This window comes from Geotrypetes seraphini, chromosome 1, assembly GCF_902459505.1.
Source record: "Geotrypetes seraphini chromosome 1, aGeoSer1.1, whole genome shotgun sequence".
In the NCBI taxonomy this organism is placed as follows: domain Eukaryota; kingdom Metazoa; phylum Chordata; class Amphibia; order Gymnophiona; family Dermophiidae; genus Geotrypetes; species Geotrypetes seraphini.
In genome coordinates, this window is record NC_047084.1 from 30,164,223 (window position 1) to 30,179,183 (window position 14,961).

Below are 14,961 nucleotides of genomic sequence, written 5' to 3' on the forward strand. Positions count from 1 at the left end.
GTCGTCTCCAGGTCTGTGTCCGCCTCCAGCCGCTCCCGAAGTGGCGTCTTCCGCAGCAGCCACTGTAGCTGGACGCTGCTGGTCTCGAGCATGCTCTCCGCCACCGATCTGTGGAGTTGCAGCCGTTCCTCCGCTAGACTGTCCAGTATCAGAAGTCCCAGCCATCTCGACAGGTCCCGCAGCGACGTTGGGAAGAAATCCAAACAGGGGCCAGCAACCGGCACAGCAGAAGGGTAGTAAGCCCCGTAGAACCAGCCCCAACATGAGGTCCCCCGCTACCCCCAAGCGCACCCGGTCCCCAAGGATAAGGAGGAAACGGTGGTGGGACTGACACCCAGGGGGTTCCACTCCAGGGCGCGCACCAGGGACCTGTAGACCAGGGAGCCCACCAGCCCGCTGGGCCCGTTGGCCCACCTCCCCCCATTCCTGATGTCGAGGGGGTGCCAGGAACAGCGGCAGACTCGGGCGCATTCCCCCCCAGCCCGATCTCATGGGGAACTCGGGCGCCGCCGCCGGCTCTCTCCCCGGCCCTCCACCCCCCCTGGGAGCGGGCTCATGATGGGCAGGCTCCGGGGCCACCGCCCCCGGGTCCCCGACGACCGTGACCCTCCCGGCCGGCAAGGCACCCGAGTTCTGCACCCCCACGACGCTCCTCCCCCTTCCCGCGGCAGGGTTCCGGCTCCTGCCCCTGCGGGTAGACCCCGCACCGCGACGTGCAACCGGCGCCACCCCCATTACCTCCAGCGCTATAGCAGCCCGTGCCGATGCACGGGAGCGCCTCGGAGGCAACTGCCGGCCCCCCCCCCACAGCTACACTCACCACGAGGTTTTCATCCTCGTCGAGGGAGTCGCCTGCCACGAAGGAAATCTCCACCGGGTCTGCGGCGTCGGCCTGGGAATTTGCCATGCTCGCCGCCGGACACGTGGCAGAGAGAGAAGAGAAAACGATATTTTTTTTTTTTTTGAACGCTGATCCGGCCGACAGGCTCCTACGGCGGCCCGACACGAGGCAAGAAGAAAGGAAGGCCCCGCCCGCACTCTCGAACCCGGCCGGTAACTGAAAGCTGCTTCGGAGGACCCAAACTGTTCGGGTCCTCCGCGAGCCCTGCCTTTTAACCCTTCCCTCCCCCACAATTCCTTTCGGCCACGACAGCCAATGCGATCCCTTCTTAGTGACCGCCCCCCTTTTGGGCCCGCTACCCCTACCCCTCCTTCGGCCTAACTAGTCCGATGGGCGATCCGGCGGGCCACCCAGCCCCGCGTTAAGTTCGCCCATCGAGACTAGCTCTTGGGCTTTTTATTACAAACAATTGTGTTTTAAGTAGTTTCCTAAATACCTTTAGTACCACATTTCCGTATTTGCCCTGCAAGTGAGTTCCACATTTTTACCCCTGCACAACTAAAAGTAATTGCCCTGGTTTTTCTACATATTTTGGATTGACAGAACTGAATTTTCAGAGCGCAATGATCTTTTTGGTTGGTAATTAGCCATCTTACTCCTGGAGAGTTCAGAGATCATACCATACAGAAATTGATGACAAATCATCACTGCTTTGTACTGAACTCTGAATGCAACTGGCAGCCAGTGAAATTGCTGAAGATAAGGTGTGATGTGAATATATTTCGACGTTCCCATTATAAATCTGGCCGCTGCATTTTGTATTACTTGCAATTCCCTGCACCTCGTCTTAGTTATTCCAAGTTACAGGGCATTGCAATAGTAAAGCCTGGACAAGACCATCGCCTGTACAACATCGGTTTCACTGGATACAATAAATGTATCTGTGCAAAGCATGTTTTTGTAGTCTTATTTATTTCTCAGTTTTAATATGTTTGGTTTTTGTACACCACCTTGGTTAAAGGCAGGTTATAAATTATAATAAATTAAATATATTCACCCCCCAATTTTTATCAGATCTGCAAACTAGGTTAGTAATCCCGCGTCTTCCTTTACCTTTAAACTTTTTCTCTGTAGCGCGTGCCAGAGAACCAAGCGGACTCACGATCAGCATGGCTATCATTCCATTTCGGTGCATCACGCCGCAGGACTGTAGCCTCCTAGGTAACCGCCGCACAAGTAAGCCACATGAATAGGGGGCGGGGCGCCGACTCAGCCGCGCGGAGGGAGGCGGGTGGGTAGGTGGTACGGTGACGTCACGCAGGTGTCGTCAGGCCGACCTGCGAGTTTCTGTGAAACTGTGGTCGTTGAGCCGCCTGCACGAGGGCTTCTTACAGCCGAGCGATCTCTTTTGTCAGTTGGGCGCTGAAGAAAACAGTCGGACGCGGCGCAGTCGGTAGGTTTCGTCGGAGGGGGGTTGAGGCGTGTGCCTTCTCACCCATCCACAGACTGAGCCTGCGTTCAGAGAGGAACAACGGTCAGCCGGACCGTGCCGACCCTCCTGGTTTCCAGAGGATAAGAAAATGAAGCGCGCGAGCGGGAGCCATGCGCTTTCCGCGGCTCCGCTGGTGCTGGTCTTGTTGCTGCCTCTCATGCTGGAGTGCTCAGGTGAGCGAGTGGAAAGGTGGCGGATGTAGGCGGTCCCGGGACCCCAGTCTGCGCGAGGAATGGTGGGTGGGCGCGCTTAAAGGAACCGTCCGTAACTAATGTAAAAGTATTTCATGCAGGGAAAATCACACCTTTTGAGAGGATTTGGTAGCTCAGGTTTGAAACTTTTGTGAGAAATAGCGTCACTAGGCTTCAGCCCTGGCTACTCTTTACTGGCGCTATGTGCCCTTCAAACCTAATTATTTTATGGGAGAGCTGGCCACAACCCCTCGGTAACAGCATAAATATCATTAGCCGCCAGTGCTTCTTTACCTTTCCTGGCGCCTCTGTGTTTATATAGCAGGAGGGTTTTTTTAATAACCTTTTTAAGTCTTAAAACAATCCTTCTGTTGATTAAGCTACAAGATAAATGTGTTCACTGTGCCAATTTTGAACAGAAGAAAGAGGATCATATATTCCTTTCCCCAAGGCAATCATCCTTACGTTATATATGCATTTGCAGGAGATTTTGAATAACTTTCCATATTATTTCACCTATAGAAATGGCAGTAGTTCTTATTACTGTTTGATGTTTTCTGACTTTTTTTTTTTTTTAATGAAAATGAGCACAATGCCTCTTTGGTTAATTTGCTTTTTGTGTAAAATCTCTCGCCCACTGCCTCCAACAAAATTGCATCCTAAACTATACTGTATATTTGGAAATACAGAAAAAGAAGGTAGTATATGGATTCTAAATATTTGTAGAACAGAACAATCTTGCAGAAGGGCCTTGTAGATTTAGTTGACAATATTGCTATTGAACCTCAGTGAACCTTTCACTATATTGTGTTAAGTTTTGGGCTTAGCAGGCTTTAACTCAGGATTTCAATATATGGCAAGCCCAAAAGGGCATTTGGATGGAGGGCATTTCCATTATTATTTATTTCAGGCCATACATTAATATTCAGATTAAGATGCGGTACCTGCTCCTATTATAACAGATGTATTTAGGGCCAGATTCTATAAGAGGCACCTACCTTAATTATCCAAGCCACCTTCTAGAGTCAATTATGAGCTTTAACAAGCTAATAATTGGGGAAAAAAAGTTTTAATGTGCCGCCAGGTGCCGCCAATCCTGGTTTCCAGAGGATAAAATGAAGCGTGCGGGCGGGAGCCATACGCTTTACGCGACACCACTGGTGCTGGTCTTGCTGCTGCCTCTCATGCTGGAGTGCTCAGGTAGGTATCCTTTTTTCCCCCTTCAAAAAGGGGGGAATATAAACTAAGGTTACAAATTTGGGTTATGGTGAGCCAGTCTATAAAGACTGTTCACCCTGCCTCCCAATTATCTATCTCTTAAGTCACTAAATATAATAAAAATATCTGTGATGCATATATCATAACAAGGCCCCTACATAGGAAAACACAACTACAAGCAACCACAAAGTTAAATAAATGTAGACAAAAAATCAAACTTAAACCTCAAGATTGGAAAGATATGCAGTTCAACACCAGAGAAAGAGAAACAGCACTCTACACTTTGGAATATAAAAAGAAAGCAGTGCAAATTTACAGTAAGACTATTTTCTGTTCAAGAAATTAAAATTCTTTTTTTCTACCTTTGTTGCCTGGCCACTTTATTCACATCTATCCCAATTTCTGTTTTCTTCTGTCTTTTCTTAATTATCTTTCCAGAGTCTGAAGTCTATCTGCCTCCTCTCTCTCTCTCTCTTATCTTCACTTCTCTCCTACATCCATCTCTGACTAACCTTTTTTTTTCAGTTTTCCTCCATTTATTTTTCTGCATCTCTATCTGCTTCTCTTTATAGCTTTCCATCTCCCTCATCCTATTATTCTCCAGTTTTGTTTTATTTTGCTAACTCTTCCCTCTCTCCCCCCTTCCAGCATCTTGTTTCTCTTCCCCCCCCTTTATTTTCACTCTTCTAACCAGTATCTGCTGTCTTGGCCCCTCCATCCAGCATATCTTCTCCCCTCTTTCCTCCAACACATCTCTCTCTCTCTCTTTCCATCCACCTCCATCCAAAATCTCTTCCCATCACTTTTTATCATTTGTTTCTTCCAACACTATCTACCTGGGGAATTAATTCGCATGTCCAACAAGCAGACAGGCATCTGATTCCTCCCAGCGGTGGCCGGCAAACAGCATAGAGGACCACTGTGGCCACCGCTGGGAGGAATCAGATGCCTGTCGGACCTTACCTGCAACTCCATTCACCAGAGCCAGACCCCCGGTAGGTTTAATTTTGATATTTTTTTTATACTACTACAGTAGTTAGCGAAGTACTCAAGTGTAAACTCGAATATAAACAGAGATACCCATTTTTGGGCCCAAAACTCTCGGTTTATATTCAAGTATATACAGTAATACCCTTTAGTAAAAAGGACCCTTAATTATTAATATATACCTCATCCTAATTTTTATAGATTGAGGGTTGTACAAAATAGTGGAGACCTTAACATAAAAACTTGTTAGCTATGGTTTTGTGTTAGGTGGAAATAAAATTAGTAGGTTTTGTAATCTCCTATTCCTGTTTTATTTTTTCTTCTTTACAATTACTTTTAGGAAAAATGTGCAAAGCTAATGTACAATCTGTTTTTTCCTCTTGTGGCCACATCATCAGGTACTGCAGGTGTCTGTGGTTGAGACTCTGTGCCTCCTGAATACTTTATTTGGATTTATTAACCACCTTTTATGAAGAGATTCACCCAAGGCAGTTTACATTGAATAGTAAACAGGGACACTAAGCATTTTCACTATCCGATCCAGTGGAGTCACAATCTATAACTATAGTACCTGGGGCAGTGGAGGGTTAAGTGACTTGCTCAGGGTCACAGGGAGTGGTGCTGGAATCCAACCCACAACCTCAGGGTGCTAAGGCAGCAGCTCTAACCACTAGACCACTCCTTATATGACCCTAGGATAAACTACAAACTGTAGATGTGCCTGCATTCCTACCACAGATTAAGTGTGATGGGGAGTATGAGAAATTGCTGTTACACAAAAACACATGCATAGCATCAAAAATATATCTTGGAAAATTGCCATCCAAATTTATAAATGGTTCCTAAGTTGCGTGCCTAGCTATAGAAAGAACCAGTTATGTGAATAACGTAACTGGGCGGCATTTAATTTTTAAACTAAACGGTTTACATAATTTACATACATAAAATTCTAAAAAACAAAATTAGACAAACAAATAATCCTCGGAGAACATATCTACAAAGTAACACCAAAGACCTATACAAAGGGTCATGAATGATTCATCAAAAACAATAAAAAAATTATTGACTAGAAAAAGGCGTCTACAAATAATTGCATCTTGAGCACCTATTTTTGGTCTTAGCAAGCACTAATTAGCAGTTGCATGTGTAACTGAGTTATATACCTATAATGTAAACTGACTACCCAACTTCTGTCATTTGCAACTGCAAAGGGGGCAGGGACATGGGCACAATCGTGACATAATCAGGCTCGAGGAATGGGCATCAACATGGCAGATGAGGTTCAATGTGGATAAGTGTAAAGTGATGCATGTCGGTAATGAAAATCTCCTGCACAAATACAGGATGTCTGGGGTGGTACTTGGAGAGACCTCCCAGGAAAGGGACTTGGGAGTTCTGATCGACAAATTGATGAAGCCATCTACGCAATGTGTGGCGGCGGCGAAAAGGGTGAACAGAATGCTAGGAATGATGAAGGGGCTCACGAACAGATCGGAGGAGGTTATCATGCCGCTGTACCGGGCCATGGTGCGCCCTCACCTGGAGTACTGCGTACAGCACTGGTCACCGTACATGAAGGAGGCCATTGTACTACTAGAAAGGGTCCAGAGAAGAGCAACTAAGATGGTTAAAGGGTTGGAGGCGCTGCCGTACAGCGAAAGATTAGAGAAACTGGGCCTCTTCTCCCTCGAACAGAGGAGATTGAGAGGGGACATGATCGAAACATTCAAGGTACTGAAGGGGATAGACTTAGTAGACAAGGACAGGTTGTTCACCCTCTCCAAGGTAGGGAGAACAAGAGGGCACTCTCTAAAGTTGAAAGGGGATAGATTCCGTACAAATGTAATGAAGTTCTTCTTCACCCAGAGAGTTGTGGAGAGCTGGAACGTTCTTCCGGAGTCTGTCATAGGGGAAAACACCCTCCAGGGATTCAAGGCAAAGCTAGATAAGTTCCTGCTGAACAAGGACGTACACAGGTAGGGCTAGTCTCAATTGGGTGCTGGTCTTAGACCGGAGGGCCACCGCGTGAGCGGACTGTTGAGAATGATGGACCACTGGTCTGACCCAGCAGCGGCAATATTTATGTTCTTATGAATGTCATTTCCACTCCTAAGCTGAGTACCAGCATTACACCAGGTTTTAGCAGGTATAAATCTAGCATCCAAAGTTAGGCATGAGATCTTCACTAAGCTAGTATTCTGCAAAGGACTCTGCGCAGAGCGCCCTTTTAAGAGTACTAGTTTAGCATAGTTCTTCCTGGCACCTAACTTTAGGCAAAAGAAATAGGGTCATTTTGTGTCAAGTGATCCAATATTGAAAAACATTCCCAATCGACTTGACAACTTTGTCCAGCCAACAAAGCCTCCAAAAGAACTTCATGTGCAGAGTTTGGTATATAACATTAGTTTACCTTCATTTTTATGAGCCAGCAAAGTAGACAAAAAATGTTATAAAAGACATTTAATGCCTACTTTGATTCCTCATTGCTCTTGACCTGTATTTTGATTTGAGTCCTAACTGTACCAGCAGTCATGGCACAAGACGGGCACATAGTATTTGAATTGAGAGGCTTTGCAGCCTATTGGAAGCAAAGATATAATTACACAAATAAATGATATTAGTGCTTTATACAAACTTTGGCAATTTTTTGGATGCGGATTGGGTTTTGATATATTGCTTGGACAAGGTATATTAAGTGTTTTACAAACAGGTACTCAAGCATTTTTCTCTATCTGTCCTGGTGGGCTCACGCTCTATCTAATGTACTTGGGACAGTGGAGGATTAATTGACTTGCACAGGGTCACAAGGAGCAGTTGAATCCACAACCTCATGATGCTTAGGCTGTAGCTCTAATTACTACACTCTCTTCTCCGCTGTTCATTGTCCAGTTTTTATTTTTTATATCACTTGAAGGAGCGTCTCTTTCACTACAACAGCTATATTGTTTCATAATTGACCCAGCCTTGCTTTGGCCAGAAGTTAGGTCTCAAGTGCATGCATTATTCACATGTGTATTCATGCAGTGGTTAAAAAAAAGACATCTTTGGCATCCTGTTGTATAATATGCAAATGAGCTAGAGATGTGAATTTGCATGATGTACCTAAGCTTCATGTGCTTGCCAAGCTAACTCAGGTTACAATATCTACTGCTTTCACATACTCTTGTAAATGGCCCATCAAAATGGACATTTAGTTGTTGGTGATTCATTGCAAGTTCAATAAAGGCTCCTAGCTGCATATCTCCAAGTTTAATAAAATTTAGTGATGTGAAGGGGCATAATCAAAAATGTGCCTAAGTTTGAGGTTGGATGTTTTGTGCAAAACGTCTACAAACCCAGCAGGAAAACTGTCCATTTTCAAAGCTGCCAAACGTCTATCTTTTATTTTTGAAAATGAGCAAGGTATAAGTTTTGGTCCTTAAGGACGTCTACCTTTTTTTGCTGATTTTCAAAAATAAAAACGTCCATGCAAAAAAACCATACAATTATAAACAAGTTTTGTAGCCATATCCACCAACTACCTTGTCTGATCGTGATCCCCATTGACTTAACCGGTTTTGGTGCTGTGAGGGGGGGATGTCAGGGGGAGGGGTGTAGGGCTCCATGGCTCAGTTGATCCTGGCAGTGGGAATCGCAATCAGCTGAGCTGCCAGGGAATCCCATACAACCAGCTCAGATGATGGGGATTGCTTCTGCTGCGATCAGCTGATGGGAAGCCTATGTTTTTTTTTGAGGGAGTTTTTCTGCTCTTTGGGTGGTGGGAGGGGGTCGTGACTAGAGAATGACACGGAGATAAAATTCATCACTGTTCCCGTCCCCGCGGATAACCGCGGGAAACCATCTTCATGTCATTCTTTAAAGAGAGAGGGAAGAATCAGAGTATGAATGGCCACAACCACTGACCCACAAGCTTTACTTTGAAGAATGCTGGTGTAGAAGGATTGAGATTGAAATAGACACTAGAAAATGGCATGGGATTATTTCCCGCGGTTATCCTTGGGGACGGGAACGATGATGAATTTTGTCACCATGCCATTCTCTAGTCGTGACCACTGGGGGAATAAGGGGGAATCATGCCTTAAATTTTCCAGTGGTCGTCTTGTCAGTTTGGGCGCTTTTGTGGAACTTAGACAAAACTCAAAGAGGTCTAATTGCTGGCATCTGTTTCCTCTAGGAAAGTTTTGATTATGGCTGGGGTACGTCCAGGTTGAAGCCGTCCAGGTTGAAGCCCTCCCAGTTCCCGCCCATAACACACCTTCCAACATGCCGTTTTGCTCTCAAGATACACAGCAGCTTAGAAGTGCTGCTGCACATCCAGAAAGTTGGTTTTGATTATTGGCACTTGGACGTCCCTGCTATTAGGACATCCCAAGTGCCGACTTAGGCTGTTTTTTGGCCATTTTAAACCTTGATTGAGCCCCCATGGGTTACTAATTGGCCAACTTTCAATGTGCTTTGGTTTATAAGTTAATATAGTCAAAATATGTTTCAAAATTAACATTTCAAGCTCTTTGCAACTTTTTCCACTCTTGCTGATGATACAGATTGTTGTGTGCATTATCTTATGAAATTTCTACTCGCTGTAATCCTGGAAAAAATGAAGACCAGAGAAAACCCTTCCCTTTACCCTTCCCTCCATCTCAAGACTGACTAGTGATAGCTCGTGATTTGCTTTTCCATGTTTACTCATTCCAGCTGTTTAAAAAGGATCTTTGCTTGAACCAAAAATCAGGCATATTTACAATATATTCACTACCTAGTATTCTCCCAACTTAATTTTGTTATATGTTTCTATGTACTTGTGCTATGTTTGTTATTGCATAATAATGCAACTTTCTGTTACGTTGCTTCTGGTTTCAGTACGCTAGGTGTTCAATCCTCACATTATCCCAGGACAAGCAGGCAGCATATTCTTGACTGATGGGTGACGGCACCGACGGAGCCCCGGTACGGACAATTTTAGAGTGATTGCACTCTAAGAACTTTAGAAAGTTCTAGCTAGGCCGCATCGCGCGTGCGCGAGTGCCTTCCCGCCCGACAGAGGCGCGCGGGTCCCCAGTTTTCTTAATTCCGCGGAGCTAAGAAGACGCGTGTTTCCAACGGCTGTTGGAAGTTTTTTTCTATTTCACTTGCCTTCCCGCTCGCGCGTAATTTTCTCTTCATATTTTATTTCTTTCCTTCTTTTTTACCTTTTGTGTAAAAAAAAAAAAAAAAAAATTCTTATTTTTCCTTTTTTTTGTCGAATCTGACCCGGCGGGGCCTGTTGGCACCATCGAAGCCTCGGGCTTCGATTTTGCTACAGCAGTATTTCCCTTCATGCCCCCGTCACCGGGTTTCAAAAAGTGTCAGCGGTGTGCACGCCCTATCTCCCTTTCCGACCCACACAAGTGGTGCCTCCAGTGTCTGGGTCCGGACCATAGGGCTGAAACCTGCACCCGCTGTAGTTCTTTACAAAAAAGAACTTTAAAAAATAGACAAATTCAGCAGCGGATCCTTTTCGGTACCGCTATGGAAGTTGCACCGGTATCGACGTCGACGACTTCCTCCAAATCGACTCCGACTACCTCGGCACCGCCAGATCCATCGTCGGTGTCGACTCCTGTAGGTAAGCCGGCTAAGAAGCCTTCCCCTACTGTTCTAGGCCAGCCAGTCGAGCATGCAGTGAGCCAAGTCCTGCAGACTGAGCGCCGGCCCCGTAAACGCTCCGCTCCCATTGAAGTCTCGGCCTCTTCATCGGCATCGACTTCACCCGAGCGTCGAGCGGCACCGAAGGTACCGAGCAAGAAAAAACCGGTACCGGTGCCATCGGGACCAACGTTGGATGAGCGCATTGCCTCTATCTTCCAGGTCCAGCTTAAGCAGCAACTCCAACAGTTGCTCCCGGCTCTCTTGTCTCCGAACCTTCCAGTGTCGGTACCGACTGAGCCTTCGGTGCCGTCTGTCGAACAGCCTCTGTTATTGGCATCGACTGTTTCGGCACCACAAAAATCTTTGTCCATGCCTGTTCTGTCAGCAGAACCAAAACGGCGTGCTACTCCTACGGGGTCGGAACCGGTACTGTTCTCTGAACCCCGTACCGTACTACATTCCCCTGGTACCGTCTCCACTCGGTCTGGTAAATCGGTACGCAAGACTAAACATACTGATACATCGACTCCACTTTCCCAGGGCCGTTTACAATCGGTACGGGACCCTGACTTGTGGGACGATTCGGATGATCCCCTCGGTACCGAGGAGGATTACACATCTGATGAGGAGGAACCATCGGTGCAGGATACTACTGCTAAGCCAGAGCACTCCTCCTTCACAAAATTTTTAAAGGAGATGTCAGACACCCTGTCTATTCCTTTAGAATCTGACTCTAAAAAATCCAAGGCATTTTTGGATGCCTTGGATTTTGACCAACCTCCTAAAGAGTTTTTAAAGTTACCCCTCCATGACATCTTGAGGGAAACTTTTTATAAGAATCTTGAAACTCCTTTGACAATCCCAGGAGCCCCAAGAAAACTAGAATCTCTATATAAAGTGATTCCAATCCCTGGATTTGACAAACCCCAACTTCCCCATGAATCCCTGTTGGTAGAGTCAACCCTAAAGAAGACTGCAGGAGCCAGTATGTATGCCTCTGTCCCTCCTGGTAGGGAAGGAAAGGCCATGGACAAATTTGGAAAGCGTCTTTACCAAAATGCCATGCTGGCCAACCGTTCAAGTAATTACGCTTTCCACTTCTCGTTTTACCTGAAGCACCTCATTCAACAGGTGACCTCTTTTCAAAAGTATATTCCGGACCGTAAACTTCCTGCTTTTCAGCAATGTACCTCTAGTCTTCTGCAACTCAGGAAGTTTATGGTCCGTTCTATTTATGATACTTTTGAACTGACATCTCGTGCTACTGCTATCTCTGTAGCAATGAGAAGGTTGGCATGGCTGCGGGCCTCAGAATTGGACGTAAACCATCAGGACCGGCTGGCCAATGCGCCTTGCCTAGGGGATGAGCTGTTTGGGGAGTCTATGGATACCACCACACAAAAGCTCTCCGCCCATGAAACTAGGTGGGACACCTTGTTGAAAAACAAGAAGAAACCTCCTCCTCCTCGTCCATTCAGGCAACAATCTTCATATCAAAGGAGGTTTTCTGCTCGGCCGGTCCAGCCTCATCCTCCTCAACCTCGCAGACAGCGTCAGCAGCAGCAACAGGCTCGTCAACAACAGCAGCCTACTGTCAAACCGGCTACTCAACCTAAGTCGACACAGCCCTTTTGACTCCTTTCTCCAGAACATTGCCAGTCTTCCTCCCTCATGTCCTCTACCTCAGCCCATAGGAGGTCGACTACAAGTTTTTCTATCTCGCTGGGAAGCAATCACCTCCGACCAGTGGGTACTTGCTATCATCGCCCACGGCTATTCTCTAAACTTTCAGACTCCTCCACCATTAATTCTGCCAAAAGAGTCTGCTTCCAACAAGGCTCAGTCCCTCCTCCTCGCTCAGGAGGTTCAATCCCTCCTTCTTCTCAATGCCATCGAACCAGTTCCTCTGGACAAGCAAGGCCTGGGATTTTACTCCCGGTACTTTCTTGTACCCAAAAAGACCGGAGATCTCAGACCAATATTAGATCTCAGGGATCTCAACAAATGTCTGGTCAAGGAGAAGTTCAAGATGTTATCTCTTGCCACCCTATACCCTCTTCTCTCTCAGGAAGACTGGCTATGTTCCCTCGATCTCAAGGAGGCGTATACTCACGTTCCAATTCATCTGATGTCCAGACAATATCTTCGCTTTCTTGTCAACCAACATCATTACCAATACAAGGTGCTACCCTTCGGCCTAGCCTCCTCGCCCAGGGTATTCACCAAATGTCTGATTGTGGTCGCAGCTTATCTCCGCTCCCACAACTTTCAAGTCTTCCCTTACCTGGACGACTGGCTCATCAAGGCTCCTTCTCCTCAGTCTGTTCACAAAGCCACGGATCAGACCATTTACTTCCTTCGACTGTTGGGGTTCGAAATCAATGAGTTGGAATGAAGTCGCACCTCATTCCAACTCAGCGACTTCAATTCATTGGAGCCATTCTGGATACTGTTCAGATGAGGGCTTTTCTTCCTCCAAACCGCCTTCACACCATCCTTCATCTCTGTCAGCAGGTGTTCCAGCAACCTTCCATCTCTGCGAATCACATGATGGTGCTCTTGGGACACATGGCCTCCACAGTACATGTCACTCCCTTCGCACGTCTCCACCTGCGTACTCCTCAATGGACCCTAGCGACTCAGTGGTCACAAGCGACGGATCCTTGTTCACAACACATATCTGTGACCTCGTCTCTTCGACAGTCGCTTCTTTGGTGGTTGAAATCATCAATTCTATCCAGAGGTCTACTGTTCCATCTACCTCCTCATCAACTGGTCATCACCACGGATTCCTCCCCCTATGCATGGGGAGCTCACTTGAACGAGTTCCAAACTCAGGGATTTTGGACCACACAGGAAAAGAAACACCACATCAATTTCCTGGAACTCAGAGCGATGTTTTACGCCCTCAAAGCTTTCCAACATCTCCTGTTTCCTCAGGTTCTTCTCATTTGCACAGACAACCAAGTTGCAATGTACTACATCAACAAACAGGGAGGGACGGGATCCCATCCCTTATGTCAGGAAGCTCTAAGGATTTGGACCTGGGCGACTGCTCGTCACTTATTCCTGAAGGCAGTCTACATCCAAGGGGAACAGAATTGCTTAGCAGACAATCTCAGCAGAATTCTTCAACCTCACGAATGGACTCTCGACCCCTCGACTCTCCAGTCCATTTTCTCCCAATGGGGCACACCTCAAGTGGATCTTTTTGCAGCTCCCCACAACCATCAACTGCCCCTGTTTTGCTCCAGACTTTACTCTCCTCACCGTCTGGAACCCGATGCATTTCTCCTGGATTGGACCAATCTCTTCCTTTATGCATTCCCTCCTCTTCCGCTCATGCTGCGCACCTTATTCAAGCTCAAGAGGGAACAAGCCACCATGATTCTCATCGCTCCACGGTGGCCCAGACAGCATTGGTTTTCCCTTCTACTTCAACTCAGCTCCAGGGAACCCATACCTCTTCCTCTGTTTCCTTCACTGCTTACACAGCATCAGCAAACACTGCTTCATCCCAACTTACAGTCTCTGCACCTGACAGCTTGGTATCTCTCGGGCTGACTTCGGCTCACGCTCTCCTTCCTCAGCCTGTCCGTTCTATTATTGATGCCTCCAGGAAACCGTCTACTCTTCAATGTTACCAACAAAAGTGGTCTCGGTTTTCTTCCTGGTGCCTGTTACATCACCATAATCCCATGTCTACAGCAGTGGGACTGGTTTTGGACTATCTGTTGTCCTTATCTGACTCTGGTCTTAAATCCTCTTCGATAAGAGTCCACCTTAGTGCTATTGCAGCTTTTCATGAGCCGATTCATGGAAAACCCCTCTCAGCTCATCCCTTAGTTTCAAGGTTCATGAAGGGCCTTTTCAATGTGAAGCCACCTCTTAAGGCTCCTCCTGTTGTATGGGATCTTAATGTGGTTCTTTCTGCGTTAATGAAGCCTCCTTTCGAGCCTTTGGCCACAACGCATTTTAAATTTCTAACTTGGAAAGTGGTCTTTCTTATAGCTCTCACTTCTGCCAGGAGGGTCAGTGAGCTCCATGCACTGGTGGCTGATCCACCTTTCACTGTTTTTCACCATGATAAGGTCGTTCTCCGTACACATCCAAAATTCCTTCCTAAGGTTGTGTCTGAGTTTCATCTTAACCAATCCATCGTTCTACCTGTTTTTTTCCCAAAGCCTCATTCTAATCCAGGTGAACAGGCTTTGCATACCTTGGATTGTAAACGTGCTCTGGCTTACTATCTTGATCGCACCAAACCTCACAGATCATCTCCTCAACTGTTTTTGTCCTTTGATCCTAACAAGTTGGGTCATCCTGTATCTAAACGCACCCTGTCCAATTGGCTTGCCGCTTGCGTTTCCTTCTGTTATGCTCAGTCGGGCCTGACGCTGGAAGGTTCTGTCACAGGCCACAAGATTAGAGCTATGGCAGCGTCTGTAGCTTTCCTCCGTTCCACTCCTATTGAGGAAATCTGCAAGGCTGCTACTTGGTCCTCAGTTCATACTTTTACATCTCACTATTGTCTGGATGCATTCTCCAGACGGGATGGACACTTCGGCCAATCTGTTTTACAAAATTTGTTTTCCTAATGGCCA

General features: G+C 46.5%; 1 protein-coding gene and 1 long non-coding RNA gene across 4 annotated transcripts in view; one reads left to right on the forward strand and one right to left on the reverse strand.

Annotated features, from left to right (window-relative positions):
- The window catches only part of LOC117353337, a 67,483-nt gene extending 65,446 nt beyond the window's left edge, over positions 1-2,037 (reverse strand). Inside the window, exon 1 of the long non-coding RNA XR_004537930.1 lies at positions 1,955-2,037. This is a non-coding gene — a long non-coding RNA (uncharacterized LOC117353337). The remainder of the gene's footprint in view (positions 1-1,954) is intronic.
- Positions 2,038-2,135: 98 nt separating this feature from the next.
- F2RL1 (F2R like trypsin receptor 1) overlaps positions 2,136-14,961 on the forward strand; it is a 31,057-nt gene continuing 18,231 nt past the window's right edge. The window contains exon 1 of one of the 3 annotated variants that reach the window (XM_033929318.1): positions 2,136-2,506. In XM_033929318.1, the coding sequence (XP_033785209.1) occupies positions 2,422-2,506 (85 nt within the window). In that variant the 5' untranslated portion in view covers positions 2,136-2,421. Of the gene's footprint in view, positions 2,507-3,592; positions 3,725-14,961 lie in introns of those variants that run through there. The other 2 variants (XM_033929320.1, XM_033929319.1) reach the window with 2 other exon arrangements.